Source organism: Aristolochia californica, unplaced genomic scaffold (assembly GCF_029961685.1).
Source record: "Aristolochia californica isolate CCGP_79_NKW_82.1479 unplaced genomic scaffold, dmAriCali1.0.hap1 SCAF_9, whole genome shotgun sequence".
NCBI lineage: Eukaryota > Viridiplantae > Streptophyta > Magnoliopsida > Piperales > Aristolochiaceae > Aristolochia > Aristolochia californica.
Window position 1 is genome coordinate 38,339,203 of NW_027182290.1, and position 15,196 is coordinate 38,354,398.

The 15,196-nt window shown below is 37.5% G+C and overlaps 1 protein-coding gene across 1 annotated transcript; it reads right to left on the minus strand.

The window, feature by feature from the left end:
- Window positions 1-364: 364 nt before the first annotated feature.
- LOC137940340 (pyrophosphate-energized membrane proton pump 2) lies at window positions 365-14,937 on the minus strand. The gene is made up of 15 exons (XM_068785357.1): window positions 14,677-14,937; window positions 13,115-13,465; window positions 11,584-11,787; window positions 9,150-9,301; window positions 8,896-9,043; window positions 8,664-8,799; window positions 7,994-8,166; window positions 7,686-7,806; window positions 3,567-3,754; window positions 3,000-3,437; window positions 2,680-2,844; window positions 2,419-2,574; window positions 2,215-2,326; window positions 1,670-1,889; window positions 365-864 (listed from the first exon to the last, which is right to left on the minus strand). The coding sequence occupies exons 2-15, from the start codon at window positions 13,211-13,213 to the stop codon at window positions 765-767; spliced, it is 2,412 nt and encodes an 803-aa protein (XP_068641458.1). The 5' UTR covers window positions 13,214-13,465; window positions 14,677-14,937; the 3' UTR covers window positions 365-764.
- Window positions 14,938-15,196: the final 259 nt, after the last annotated feature.

Below are 15,196 nucleotides of genomic sequence, written 5' to 3' on the forward strand. Positions count from 1 at the left end.
CTGGGGAAGGAATCGAAGAAGAGATCTGCATCAAACGTCAACAGACATGAAGATTACGCAAGCCGAGAAATATTATAAAAGATCGTGATAGTCATTTGACCGAGAAGTGGCTATGAAGAAACCCAGATGGCAAAGCAGATATCGGAAGAATTCAGGTGTCAGGGTATGCCGAAATTGACATCAAATGCTCCACCTGCCGCGCTGGTGGTTCGTCTCCGGACAACCGAGACGTCTTTCGCTCTCACTTTAGTAAAAAGAGGTATGGCGCAGGAAGAGGGGTAATTTTCTTCTAATGGCCTTGATCCGCAATGGATATTGCCCAATCGCAGTTTGGGCGTCAGCTTAGGGCATACAATCATACGTGTACATGAAAGCTCGTCGCTCGTTTTACTTTCACAAAATCGTACAAATCTCTCTTGTTTGACATCATCTTTGATATGGAAAATAACAGACCTATTGTTCATGTGGCAATGGGTTAAACACAGCGAACAGTTGTTTCTCTCTCTTTACTGACTCGGGTACTCTAAAAGACAGATAGGCCGGTCACAGAATTGGTATATAATATTACACCTAAAAAGAATATGATCCTTCATGTATATCCAATTGAGTGCAAATACCTTGACGAGCTGTAATTTCTGACATTCATTGTCCTCCAAGGGAAGAGAATCCACCTCCTAATATGCGTAGCAGCTGCTTTTAGAGAAAAATGAGAGCTCGGCTAGGGAGAAGGGTGCTGTGTTTTGTATATAAACTCATGCAAATTCTCATAGAAAAACGGGTGCCATGACCAGCGTAATTGTTGCAAGCATCTTGATGAGGACATGAAGGGATGGTCCGGCTGTATCCTTGAACGGATCTCCTACACTGCAAATCAAGTCAAAACGGAAATTATGCAGAGTACACAAGTGCGAGCTCACACAATCACAAAGCTGAATTTTCATTTTTTCTTCTTCCAATAATAGCATTCTCAGCGTTTTCAGAAGCATTGGAACACATATCAAGTCTGTCATAATTAAGCTCACTACAATTAAACAGCAAGAACAAAGTTCACGGCAACATGTTCATGCACATCTATGAATGGACATAAAACTGACTTCTTCCCTAGCATATTTCAGTTTAAGTAATAAAAAAAAAGCACAACTTACTGCAGTTCATGTACTCTTTTACCATGCAGCCCCTAGTTAAGGAATCTTTCTTTTTTCTCTTTGAATAAGTTCTATTAAGTGATTCTTACGACAATAATTATCTCGAGATGTAGATTCAAACAAGTTAGCGTTTCAGCCAAAGTAACAAAGAGAATCAGTTATAATGATGATTGGTTGCTCAAATAGGAAACTTAACATGTTTATTCAAAGAAGAATCTCAATATAAACCATTAAAACTGTGTATAGGAATTGGTTTTTAGAAGAAGAAAAAATTGAAAAGCAATTGGTTTTTAGAAAATGAACCAAATATAGGAAATGATGCACATGAACTCAATATTCATTGCAATTAATGCATCCAAAGAGAAAAGAAAATGAAAGAGGACTGCAAAGAATTGCTTATGAGTTTGCTCCATGATGTGGTTAAGATATTTTCGCTCTCCCTTGGTGCAACTTGAGTGACAAATCTAAACGAAATGGACAGTCCAAATGGTCATAGAGAACCATAAACAGAGTAAATAACTTACGTATCTCCCGTAACAGCAGCCTTGTGAGAATCGCTACCCTTGCCACCAAGAGCACCTGTCTCTATGAATTTTTTGGCATTATCCCAAGCACCACCAGCAGTATTCAGAAATAGAGCCATCAAAATGCCAGATACAGTTGCAAACATGAGAAAAGCGGCCACCACTTTGGCTCCTAGTAGAGGATGACCAGTCAAATGCCCTATAATCCGGAATAGGAGCCCTACAACCACAGCAATCAAATTAATGTGGTGCAATTGAAATAACAAGAATTTGCTTTAAAAAAATCTTCAATTAATAATTTTTTCATGGTATTTGCCCTTTTACATGTGCCTTGCAGCTTTGCAACATTACCTGACCATGAATTACAGTACAAAAAAATGTGGCAAAATAATTCTCTAAACTTAGCAGCGACCCATTTTATGCGCAAGTGCAAATACCAGAGACATCAACCTTAAAACAATAGTATCTTAGTAGTTTTGCACACTAGAAGAACCCTACAATGCAACCAACATCAAATCAGACAAAACAAAGAGTAGAGGCCTAACCAATCATAATGGGAGAGACAATGGCTAAGGCACCAGGCTTGATCATCTCACGCAAAGACGCTGATGCAACAATGGCAACACAGCGACCATAGTCTGGTTTCTCTCTATAATCCTGCCACATAGAGCAAAATCACAAATAAAGCTGGACACACATCCATGGTCAGTCAGGATCAAATGTCATCTGAAGAAGGGAAGGACATATACCATGATGCCTGGTCTCTCGATGAACTGCCTCCGAACTTCATTAACAACCTCTTGTGCTGTTCGACCAACAGCAGAACAAGCCCATGCACTAAATAGAAATATAAGCATAGAACCCAGTAAACCACCAATGAAAACCTCAGGAATAGCTATGTCAACCTGTAAATAAATTTATCACAGATCATTTATAAACTCATGAACAGAAACATTTTAACTACATTACAATCAGACTGAAAAAAAAAAAAAAAAAAAAATCCAGTAGACCTGTTGAAAAGAAGTGTGGGCAAATGAAGATACTTCGTCCATATAAGCACTGAAGAGAAGAAAAGAAGCAAGTGCTGCAGAGCCAATTGCAAATCCTTTTGTGGTGGCCTTTGTAGTATTACCCACAGCATCTAGAACATCTGTGATCTCCCTAACACTTTCAGGCTGCAAAGTTCACACAATTACATCTCTGGAATAAGGAAATCAGTTTTTGAAAAAGTTGGGATATAGAAGGCATGCAACATAGTATTTGCACTCCTGAATCAAAATGTCTCAGCAAACACAAATAAGCATCACAGATCCTAATTTTGACTATGTACCTGATTACTCATCTCAACAATACCCCCAGCATTATCAGCAATTGGGCCAAACATATCCATAGTGAGAACATAAGCTGCAGTACTGAGCATTCCCATTGTTGCTATAGCGGTACCAAACAGGCCACCAGTTGGATTTCCAGACTCATCAACCAGGCCAGAGGTTTGACCAAGCCAGAAAGCTGAAACAATGGATATGCTTATGACTAGGACAGGAAGAGCAGTTGATTCTAATCCCAAACTAATGCCAGCAATTATGTTAGTTCCATGTCCTGTAGAGCTTGAAAGAGCCAAAGTTCGTACAGGCTCATACTTGTAGTCAGTGTAATACTTAGAAATCCAGACAAAAGCATAAGCTGTAATTATTCCAACCAAGCCACATAATGCAAAATTAAACCATGCTGTAGGGGCTTGTTCAGTATAAAGTAGCCAGCGAGTAGACTGTCAATAAAACAAAAGGAGGAAAACAAAAAATATCAGAATAGTATTTATAAGAATGGTTTGGCAAAATGACAAATCAACAAGTGAATAATATAGCACAGAAAATCACAACTGCAGATGAAGCATTACCACACCAAAAGTTATAACAGCTAAAAATATAGTCACAGAATATCCTTTCTGGAGTATAGCCATTGGGTCCTCTATTACAGCCTTGGCTCCAGATTCACGTACTCCTCTAATTGAAAGTATCCCAATTGATGATATTACCAAGTCAAAAGAGTGGACAACAAGCGGAAAAAGAATGAACCCTGATGGATCTGCATAGCAAAACATCATTATCAGCAGCCTTGTTTTCTCTTTGTATTTCAGATGGTCAATTAATTTTTAAGATTACATAATCACATTTTTCAATAAAATATATCGGATTAGGCACATACAGCCAAAGTAAAAACAGGAAAAGAACAAACATAAAGAGCATGAAAAAAATTTAGACAAATGGAGCAGAACAATGCAAAATAGTCAAGGTCCTTACTACATAAAACAGAAGAGAGAATAAGATTCATAAAAGCACAAGTAATTTTTTGTTTAATCTTAAAACTACTACAAACACTTATGTTGGAATGGCTTGTCTTTAATGCATGTTGCGCCTTCGCTAATAGACCGGTCTTTTGGCATAATGATTAGTAACATGGTATCAGAGCAGGTGGTCTCGAGTTCGAGTCCCGCTCACCCCGTTTGTTTCGTCCCCGCATAGGTGGGAATTTGTCTTTGGCCGTCCCTGTATAGGTGGGATTGTGCATTTGCATTTGTACACGGGTGTTCCCCGTGGGGGGGAGTGTTGGAATGACTTGTCTTTAATATGCATGATGCACCTTCGCTAATAGACCGGTCTGTTAGTTTCATGGTGGTAATAATAGAGGGAGAGGTCGCCCTTACACAACCCATGGTCCTGGCCGAAATAGTCGGGGGGATCGAAAATGTGTTTATTGTGGTAGGACTAATCATATTTCTGAGAAATGCTGGGACAAATTTGGTAAACCTACCTGGGCCAATTCTATAGTCACAGATAAGGACACCTCACACAGGATCGTATGAGGAAATTCAACAGTTATTACAGTGACTGGGTCAACTGACTGTTTCATCTACTACTTCTCAGACTACCGAGACTCCTTCTTCCTCAGCGAATGCCACGATGGCTAGTACAGGTATGAATGCACTAAATGTGTCCCATTCCCCCTCTTGGATCATTGATTCAGGAGCCTCTACACACATGTCAGGTATGCCCTCTCTATTTCAGTCCATTAGTCCATCTCATTTATATCGTCGAGTTACTTTAGCTGATGGGTCCACCTCTCCCATTCAGGGGGAGGGTATAGTTCGCACTACTCCACAAATATCCTTAGATTTTGTTTTATTTGTACCAAAGTTTCCAGTTAATCTCTTGTCTGTGAGTCATATAACTAAATCCTTAAACTGCTCAGTAACCTTTTATCCTACTTCTTGTGTTTTCCAGGACTTGCAGACGAAGAGGACGATTGGTTCAGGACATGAGAAGGGAGGGCTCTACATGCTGGATGATGTATCCATTTCTCGAGTTGTAGCTCTCACTACTACAGATTCTTCTTACTTGTGGCATCTGCGTTTGGGACATCCCTCACCAGCTAAGTTGCGTCAGTCTTTTCCTTCTTTGTCGGCCAATATTTCGTTTGATTGTGAATCCTGTCAGCTGGGAAAGCATCGTTGCTCCAGTTTCCCAATTAGTTCTAGTCAAAGCACTAAGTTGTTTGAATTAGTCCACTCTGATGTATGGGGTCCATGTCGGGTTCCTAACCCATTTGGTTTTAAGTATTTTGTGTTGTTCATTGATGATTTTAATAGAGTCACTTGGGTGTATCTCCTACGGGAGAAGTCCGAAGTATTTGATGTATTCCTCAATTTTTTCAATGAAATAAAAATCAATTTGGTACATGTGTTCATGTACTTCGTACTGACAATGGTTTGGAATATCTTAACCATAAATTTTCAGTATTTTGTGAGTCTCATGGTATTACCCATCAAACATTTTGCCCTTATACACACCACAACAAAATGGGGTGGTTGAACGTAAAAATAGACATCTCCTTGAGGTTACAAGGACAATATTATTGCATATGAATGTTCCTAAATCTTTTTGGAGAGATACAGTTTTAACTTTTTGCTACTTGGTTAATCGTATGCCCTCAACTGTTTTGAGTGGTCAAGTTCCACTTCAGGTTTTAAAACCCAATTGTAAATTGTTTGGTGTGGTTCCTCGTATTTTTGGATATACCTGTTTTGTTCATATGCTTGGAACTTCAGTCGATAAGTTGTCACCTCGGTCTGTCAAATGTGTTTTTTTGGGATATTCTCGTAAACAAAAAGGGTACAAATGTTATGATCTTGTTCGACGGAAAACATATGTGTCAGCCGATGTGACCTTTTTTGAATATACTCCATATTTTTCATCATCTACTGAGTTTCCTGTATCACCTGAATCTCCTTCAGACTGTCTTGTTCCTATTGCAGTTTTGGATATACCAGCATGCATATTAAAGACAAGCCATTCCAACAACTTATAGAGCAGAGCTCCTAGAATGGTTTTCTAGGATCCTCCCCCCAGTGACTACATAAAGCTGAATTTTGATGGTAGTGCTATTGGATGTCCTGGTCCAGCAGGAGCAGGTGGTATATTCAGAGGTCACAATGAAGACCCCATTCTTTCCTATGCGGGTCCAGTGGGCATTGCCGATTCTAATACTGTTGAAGTTAGTGCTCTGCTATTTGGCCTCCAAATCTTCAGAGATCGTCTCCATGGCAAGTTAATCATTGAAGGTGACTCGAAGACGGGTATTAGTTGGTGTTCCAAAGACAGCCTCCCCCCTTGGCGCCACTGGCCCATCACTGATAGTATTGCTAACATTGTATCTTCTTTGCATTGTAATGGGAATTTCATTCCTAGATCAGCCAACTCTCTGGCTGATAAATTGGCTAAATTCAGAACTTCCCAACAATCTCTCATTGTATGGGAAGGATTCCCTCTTTTGTAATTCGCTCTTTTGAGCTTTTGTCTTAATAAAAATCAGCATCATTTAAAAAAAAATGGGAGAGAGGAAATAGGTCAGTTGTAACAAGCTTAATCATCCAAGTTGAAAGACCATTTATTATGAAGGAAGAGAGTCATGCCATGAACCATAAAGACACATGGGGGCTCACTTAATTACCTTATGGAAAAGAAGTTGTTGAAAGACTAGCTCTTGTTTCAAAACTCATTTGGTGCTCAAAAGTTATACTCTGGTATATGGGCTTGCTTAGTATGAGCAGTTGCCACTATTGTGACCAAATTGTGATTTACTTGAAAATTGTGAATTGAACCAAGTGTTTAGTTGGAAGTTGACCACATTTATCCTCCTTCATTCTGTATGTGTTGTCTAATCCCCTCTTCAAGCATCTCCTCTTATTTTTCTCCATTCTCTTGTTTCTCCCCATCACCGTCTCTTCAATTTATGTACAGATCTCTCATTTTCTCCTAGCAATGGCCAAGATCCAACTTAATCTCAAAAGTCTGGAACAACGGACATAATAAACCTAGAAGACACCTACTTATAGTATTGCCTTGAAGAAGTATGGTGGAGATAGATTATGACTTCACAAACCACCACATCAACAATTGATGATGCCTTCTTCACTTCTTCCATCCTTGTCATAATTTATAAATATCCTTGATTTATAATGACTAATAATAACATCATGAATTGAACTAATTTAACTGGGTTAAACTGGACCCAACCAGTTCACCAAAGGTTGAAGCTCAGGTCTACTCTTGAAACATTGGTATTGTTGAATGAGCACCAAAATCTAATATCCAATCATATGGAAATTGAGATCCTATGTTGACTTTGTCTTGACTAGCTTAATTATATCCAATCTATTACAAGACACAGGCATAAAGCATGCCAACTTGTTGACACATCTGCTGACCCATTTTAAAATTAAAAGCCCAAGCATTTATAATATATTAACCTGACAGTGACAAATCCTAAGATATTCTTTTTCTGTCACCCTTCATAAGCCAGCATATGCATACCCACATAAATACACGAAGATAAGTTGCTGTTGAATGACTGGTTCACGAAATGGCAGAGAAATCTACTTCTGATTAGTTTGTATCCAATAAATCATGCTTTGTAGTCTAAAAAATTACACAAAATCCAGATGAAAGAAATCGCTTGCCTTCAATTTTGCAACGATCAGCCATTGTTCCTCCAAGAATCATTGCACTAATTATTTCTGCCGCAATACTTTCAAAAAGATCAGCACCTCGAGCTGCACAGTCACCCACATTATCACCAACCTGTTCCAACTAAGAATTGTCAATATACAGCAACAGATGAATCTCAAGGAATAGTAACAGACTATAATTTAAGTGCATCACGTATTTTTCTCACCAATTACTTGTCATCAGAAAGAAATGCCATGTTAAATAAAAATTACCAAGGCGGTTAGAAAATTAAATATTGAAAAAAAGAGAGAAAAAATACCAAATCTGCAATGACTGCAGGGTTCCGAGGATCATCTTCAGGTATTCCCTGCTCCACTTTTCCAACCAGATCAGCCCCCACATCAGCTGCTTTAGTATATATTCCTCCACCCAACTGAGCAAAAAGAGCCACAAATGATGCTCCAAAACCATAGCCAACCAGGAGAAGAGGCACTATAAAAAGCATACGCAAATGTCAAGTGAACATCATGCAAAATGTTATTCGTGGCTCCAACACCATAGCCAACCAGAAGAAGAGGTACTATAAAAAGTGTGCACAAATGTCAAGTGAAGATCATGTAAAATATTATGAACAAACATGCATTATCCTTATTTGCTGGCATTTTCAACCATTGCCAGCATTTCCATGGGAATAACTACATTCTCTAATGAAAAAGTGTAGAAGAAGAATGCTCATGGCCCATAACGTTTCATGACTTGAATGTGATCCGCTATCAATGATAGAAAATGTTTGAATTGACGACAAGATGGCATACAGCTCAGAAAGGGGCCAAATCAAAACAATACAAGAATAATTATCAAGTAAATTGAATCAAAAGATACAAAAAGTATCCACAAAGATTAGCAAAATACAGAATTTACATGTAGGAAAAAAATACTCGCAGTCATAGCACAATACAGAATATTACATATAAGAACAGAATACTTACAATCAGTAACCTTCATGATGGAACCCGGGGAATCTACACCCAGTAAAACATAAAATGTAGCATAAAGGATTGCCACTCCTATTACAGCCATACCAACAACTACAATAGCTGAGAAACCCCCTGCACGTACTGCAATCTGTACATAAGAGGTGCACCTTAAGATGGCGCAATGATTGAAATATGATGATTCAAAAAGATTCAAGAATACAAAAAATAAAAAGTAAAAGATAACCTGCAATGCCTCTCTTGCACTACGTCTAGCAGCACTTGAGACACGAACATTTGCACGTACTGAAACCCACATCCCAACATAACCTGCAATACCTGAACAGACAGCCCCTAGAAGAAAAGCAGCTACAGTGATGTATGCAGTTGTGGCTCTGAACAGAAAGAAACCATTATTAAGAATAGCTTAAAAAAGTTTAGAAGGAATTGTACACATTAGCTTCAGATCATTATGGAGAGTCCAAGCACAGTACAGGATACCTTCCAATTCCTGATGATTCCTGCTGGGGAGTTGTACTACGGAACAGATATATGCAAAGGATCACAATAGCAAGCAACACTGCCATCTTAGAAATGGTCCCGTATTGGGTCCGGAAAAAACCTTCAGCACCATCCCGTATTGCATCTGATATCTACACAGTGGACAATGAGTGAGTTCAAGAACAAAATGCTAAATTAAAACCACATATACACAAATAATAATGAAATAAAAATAATAAAAACATAAAAAAAGAATCACACAGGATGTAGAAATCTAATAATACACATATTCAAACATAGTCAACAAAAAGGACTGTATGGTCCCACTGAATTTGCAGCAGCATATGGTGCAAAAGTTATTTGATAGGATCAGTGTTGGAAGAATTCACTGCATTGATACTTATGCTAGATCAATAAATATATAGGTAGAATCAGTTTAGCTATCATTCCCCTCACTACATGAGTTAAACTCTGTCAAAAATTTATCCATCGGTTGTCCATCAATTTGGCCAGGAGACTAACTGCCAGCTGGAGACTACTGCAATAAACTAGATCATGTCCTCTGGTTGATGGGCATGCTTCCTTGGCTTTCATTTTGTTCAGTAAACAGTCCATCTCCAAGAATTCGTGAGCAGTCTACAGGAACTTTCTAAGAGGGTTCAATTAGCCCCAAAATGTCTCTGGATTGTCCTTTCAGTCTATAATTAGTGCAGGTTTTTGTTCGCACGCTCTCTTTGTAGATATTGAGCAGCAGATCCCCACGAAAAGGCATTGAAGTACCATTGGATTTGTGATTTCAGTTGTGCTTGGAAGTGTCTTCCTTCAACTGGTCAACTGAGCCCTTTTGGGGGCCCCTCTTTCCATGGTTTCCTTAGAGAGTGGCATACTTTATAAGAGAACCGAAGCTCTGGGAATGTGACATCTTGGTATAAATGTGATAATTCACATTTGGGCCATACAGAACTTGGTCTCATCCTCAGGCATCAACAACTGTACTCTGAGAAACAACAATTTATAAGCAGAATCCCTATAGAGAAAAAGCAAGCCTCAAGATCAGTTGTCTCCATGCTCTGTTTTAAGTTTCTTTCAGCTCTTTCATGTCATCTCCATTATTCCCCCTAATGACAATGTCTTTGAAATGTAAATAAATGGCAGATTGGACATTTCAGAGTCCAAAATCTCGGCAAAAACATTCAGGCAGATATTGTACTTCTTGAGAACTGAGAATAAAAAAATGATTCTCTAAATGTATTGAACAGATAAAAATAACTGAATAAGCACATCGTATAGGAGGTTGAAATGATAGGATTAGCAAAATCAACTAAGAGAAACTGTACTAGTTAGAGATGAAAGGAGAAGGGATACAGCAGCTAAAACGGATGCAGGAATAAAAAAAAAAAAAAACTAAGGCATCAGCTGAACAAGGAGTTACTCAGAATGAATTGGTTAAGAGCTCCTCATGTTTAAAACATGGCTATGATCCAAAAAGTTTTGGATAAATATTTGCACTGCTTATCAACACATATATCGTTCATGAACATAGTGTATCCAGAAGGTCAATGCTATTTTGGTAACTGATAATGTAAATATCATTATTTTTACTTGAAAGTTTGACCATTGACTTCGAAATCCTGAAAAACTTATTTTTAATCTTCTAAGCACAAAAATGTGCCATATCATCAACGGTAAAGACAAACTTAAGGGGATAAGTGAAAAAATTTAAGCGTTTAAATCAAAATAATCAACTTTTAACTTTTTTAGTTATACCCAGTTAGGAGCATAATCTGGTTTATACAAAGATAAAAGAGAATTAGTTAAAGGAATTGCAAAAACAGTATTAGTCATTACTAGGATTTTTTTTATTTATAATTTTTTTTTTTTTTGAAAATGACAAGAGATTCATTAAAAGAGAGAAAGAAGAGTACATAGAAGGCCCTTAAAGAAACCTAAGCCATAAAAAATGAAAAAAGAAAAGAAAAAAGAGAAAATCTGTGAACATCAAAGGAGAAGGAATCTCCTTTCATAATATTCTGCAAGGAAACAAAATGACGAGTTAAAGGAAGTCTTTGAATTCAGTCCACTAATTTCAAGAGAACAAACATCTGCTATTTGGTATAAACTGTTAAACCTAAAATTAGCATCCAAAAACTTGATATTTTTGGCCAGAACTTAAAATCTGAAATCATACCACTACTAAAGATTTAAATTCCCAAAAGGTGAGTCTCAGTCTGCAACGAAGTCTATCGAACTCTTTTGTAGCAAATGAATCAACCATCTTCTTTTGAATATTACTAGATGAATTACGGCATCACTATATTCATACAGGACAAAAGGTTGAACATATAACTAGGCCCTAAAATTAGAAAACCAGAAAATAAGTTTTTAGGAGTAAGCCAAACAGAGAGAACCTTGACCACAGAGAGGTGTTGATTACCTGGACCATCTCTGGAGGACCCTCATCCTTTGCCAGCACCCACTTGGTAAGATATATTGCAAAAAGAAAACTGAGGATGCAGATGCACAAGACAAATACAATGATTGGAGAAGTACTCGCACCAATATAAAACACAGCTCCAAGGCCCAAGAGCAAGAGAATCAACAAGACACGTACATTTATTCCCATAAAAATTCGAAATATCTGCATAAAGTATGTAATGAATAGCAATGTTAGTGCCTACCAACACTGAAAAAAACAAAAGTAACTGTTTTAATGTAAGAGTAACCATATCTTATGAAATATATAAAGAAGCTGTATAGAGGTATCTACAGTCTAGATAGCTACAGGTAATTCCTTTTAAGAGTTAACATGTCTGTTGACAATATCTTAACCTTTTGTTCAGATCGAGAGATCCAAATGGAGAACAAACATTTAGTTAGCATTATAAAGCCAATAACTAGTAAGCAATAATCAAATCAATTCAGTCCAATTTACACCATCCAACGATAGGAAATATTGCCTCTCTGTGATCCACAAACCAGATAACAGTGGAATAAAAATTTGAATTAGCATCACTAATTCGCCTCATCCTTCATCTGTCAGTGGTTCCACTTGTACAAGTCTGATATGAATTCATTTCAAAATACCCCACCTGTATTCAAGATAGCTTTATGCACCCATAGTCCACCTGCCTTGAACGTCATACATAAATCACAAGTTACACTATCACATATGCCTACAGATTCCAGAGATGAGAAAATAATTACCTATATTCTTACCCATAAACAGCTAAATGGTGATTGATGACAGTTGGTCTTTTCATCCAGCTTAAATTAAATAACAATGTTAACCATAATCAAAGAAAATTTTCTTATTCCCTTGGGAGCTTTTCTTAATTGAATTCTTTTTGCTCAAGTTTTTTTTTTTTTTTCTGAAGAGTCTTTATCAAATTTATCCAAAAAAAGAAAAAAATCTCATTCAACTATTTGATTTACTTCTTTTTCTCATTGCTCCCAAAAAAATATATTTATTTGATTTACTTCTTATATTACAGTATGCAAGTTAAGCACTGAGTGCAAGGAGAAACTTCATCAGGTCAGGCAATATTTTAATATGCCTTTGTGCACATGTCATAAAAACTGACTCTTGTGATGACACAAACGCTTGCAGTACCAAACAGGAAAAACATGTGCACTCTGCTTCCTTTCTTACGCAACAACATATAAAGGATGAATACAAGTGGTAGCAGATACCACCACAATGACATTATGTAATTCTTCTTAAAAAATAATATCTGATGCACCATGATTCAAATGCTTAAGAATAGCATAACTGTAAAAGATCACCTTCCCATTCCTAAGAAGAACTATATTATTTCCAAATGGACAAAGAGCAGTTGTAGCTACTGATACAGAATTCTGCAGGCAGTGAGTGCAGACTTCCAGTGTAAACAAAATATTAAACAAGGAACCACCAAATTTCCAACATATTGATAGTATTGATGGCATAAAAACATCAAAAAACTTACCAAAGGAGTATAAGCTTTAGTCTTCATGTTTGGGAAAGTCCTGGGTCTGTCCAGATAAGACCCCATAAGAAGACTCCCACTCTCCATGTCATCATCCATTACAACAGCATGAGATGAATTCACCCTTCGGACAACAGGGAACAGGACGTTCTCCCCACCCTGGGGCAAATCACCCCCTGAGCCTGGTCGCTGAATTTTGACTTCTTCTAATTTGAACAGCAAAGCATAAAACTCAACACCTCTTTGGCACCCCTGTTTATACTAAAGCTTCCTAGAAATTTTCTTTCTGAATAAAAAGTCTTATACTCAGGAAATCAATTTGATAGGTTCTGCAAATCCACCAAAAATTTTCTGAAAAAAAAAAAGCACAAAATCTAAGAATGTTAAGACCATGCTTTTAGCACCACAACCAAATACAAACGTTCACACAGTTCCCAAAGTTTGATTATATTTAGATGGAAAAAATGAGTGGATAGTATGAGAGAAGTAATCTGCAAAAACAAAAATCAAATGCTTGTCTAGTGTACACAAAAACAGAAAGCACCGCAAGTATTGATACAGGAAAAAAACACACAAGTGAAGGTTAATGTCACAATAGCATCTCATAACAATAAAAGCAGCTAAAGGTTCTCACGTTGAATTAAGAGAACGACTCCAGATAGAAGGAAGAAACTAAAGACAAAAAGTATAATAGACAATGAATTAAGAAAACAAGTATCAAATAGACGGAAGGAACTAAGAGAAAATTTTAGTACAGTAAACAATGAGGCACAATGAAAAAAAAAAAAAAAAGGAATGGCAATGTTGACGAGCTAATCAAGCTACTATGAACACTATAAGGAGAAAAGGAAAAGGAAAAAAGCATGATCAGCTATAAGATTTAATCCACAGTTTTCATAGTTAAAACTTCCATAATCTCAGATGGATGAATTAAAATCTAATTTGGTGGAATGATGATTCCATAAAATGCTAAATCAATCACTCAAACAAACAAATAAATAGAAGAAAATGCTGAAGCAAGTTCGAGAAAAATGGAGAGTAGTGAATGCTGATCTCTTACAGATTAGACTGCATTCAATTTAAAAAAAATGTTTAAATTGGACTATCATGTTCATGTCAATCCGATCAAAGAACATTGCACCTCGGAAAAGAACACATTAGAAGATGAAGAAGTGAAAAAAAAAAAAAAAAACATACAGAAAAGGTTAACCAAACCAAAACCTGGGACATCAGCATCCAAAAGAAAAATGAGAAAGCCAGCCAGCCTTCAATCGATTGTTCATGGAATTCCGATTCGGCCAGTACCAAACATTAGTGAAAAATAAAAATAAAAAATAAAAAATAATTCATAAAGAATTGTCAACAGACAAACCAAAAGTAAGCCGGAAGTTCCATAGCTCTCTTTTCACGGGATAAGTTTCGTGACGGTTTAAGCATTCAAATTTTAGCACAGGAACCCCAAGATCTAGGAAATAAGAAACAGATTCGCACTCCTCCAGAGGAATCAGCCAACCAAACAAAAAGATCTCAACTCGTTAAGTAAATCTTTAAAAACGACTCACATTTAGATAGCAGAGAACGCCAATTCCGAATTTCCTAGACGAAAGCCTTGGAGCGATAGAGTCAGGGCCGAATAGAAGCCAAAAATTTGCTATTCAAACAGCTTCCAGATAGAACGAACGCCGGAGCCTTAACGACCTAGTCTCAAAAGCTCACTCCGCGATGACCTTTCTTAATCGAAGGCAGTACCCGTAACTGCTACAGAAGGAATGCTGATTAGGGCGTTGAAATGTCTGCAAATTCCGACTAGAGAGAGAGCAGAGCGACTGGAAAAAGAAAAAAAAAATGAATGTCAATTGTAAACCATAATTTCCAATTAATGCAGTAAAAAACACTGGGTAGTGATCAACAAAAGCGAACGCTAATGTACGCGTGGGCGTGAAACGTAAGCACCCGCATAGTAAGGCAGCTGTAGGGGCGTTAAAGCTACGCACTTACGTTTTAACTGGCGCAGGGGAAATCTGAGGGGCGCGGTCGGCTGGTCGGCAGAGTCTGCCCGATGGTCGACGGTCTGAGTGGCCT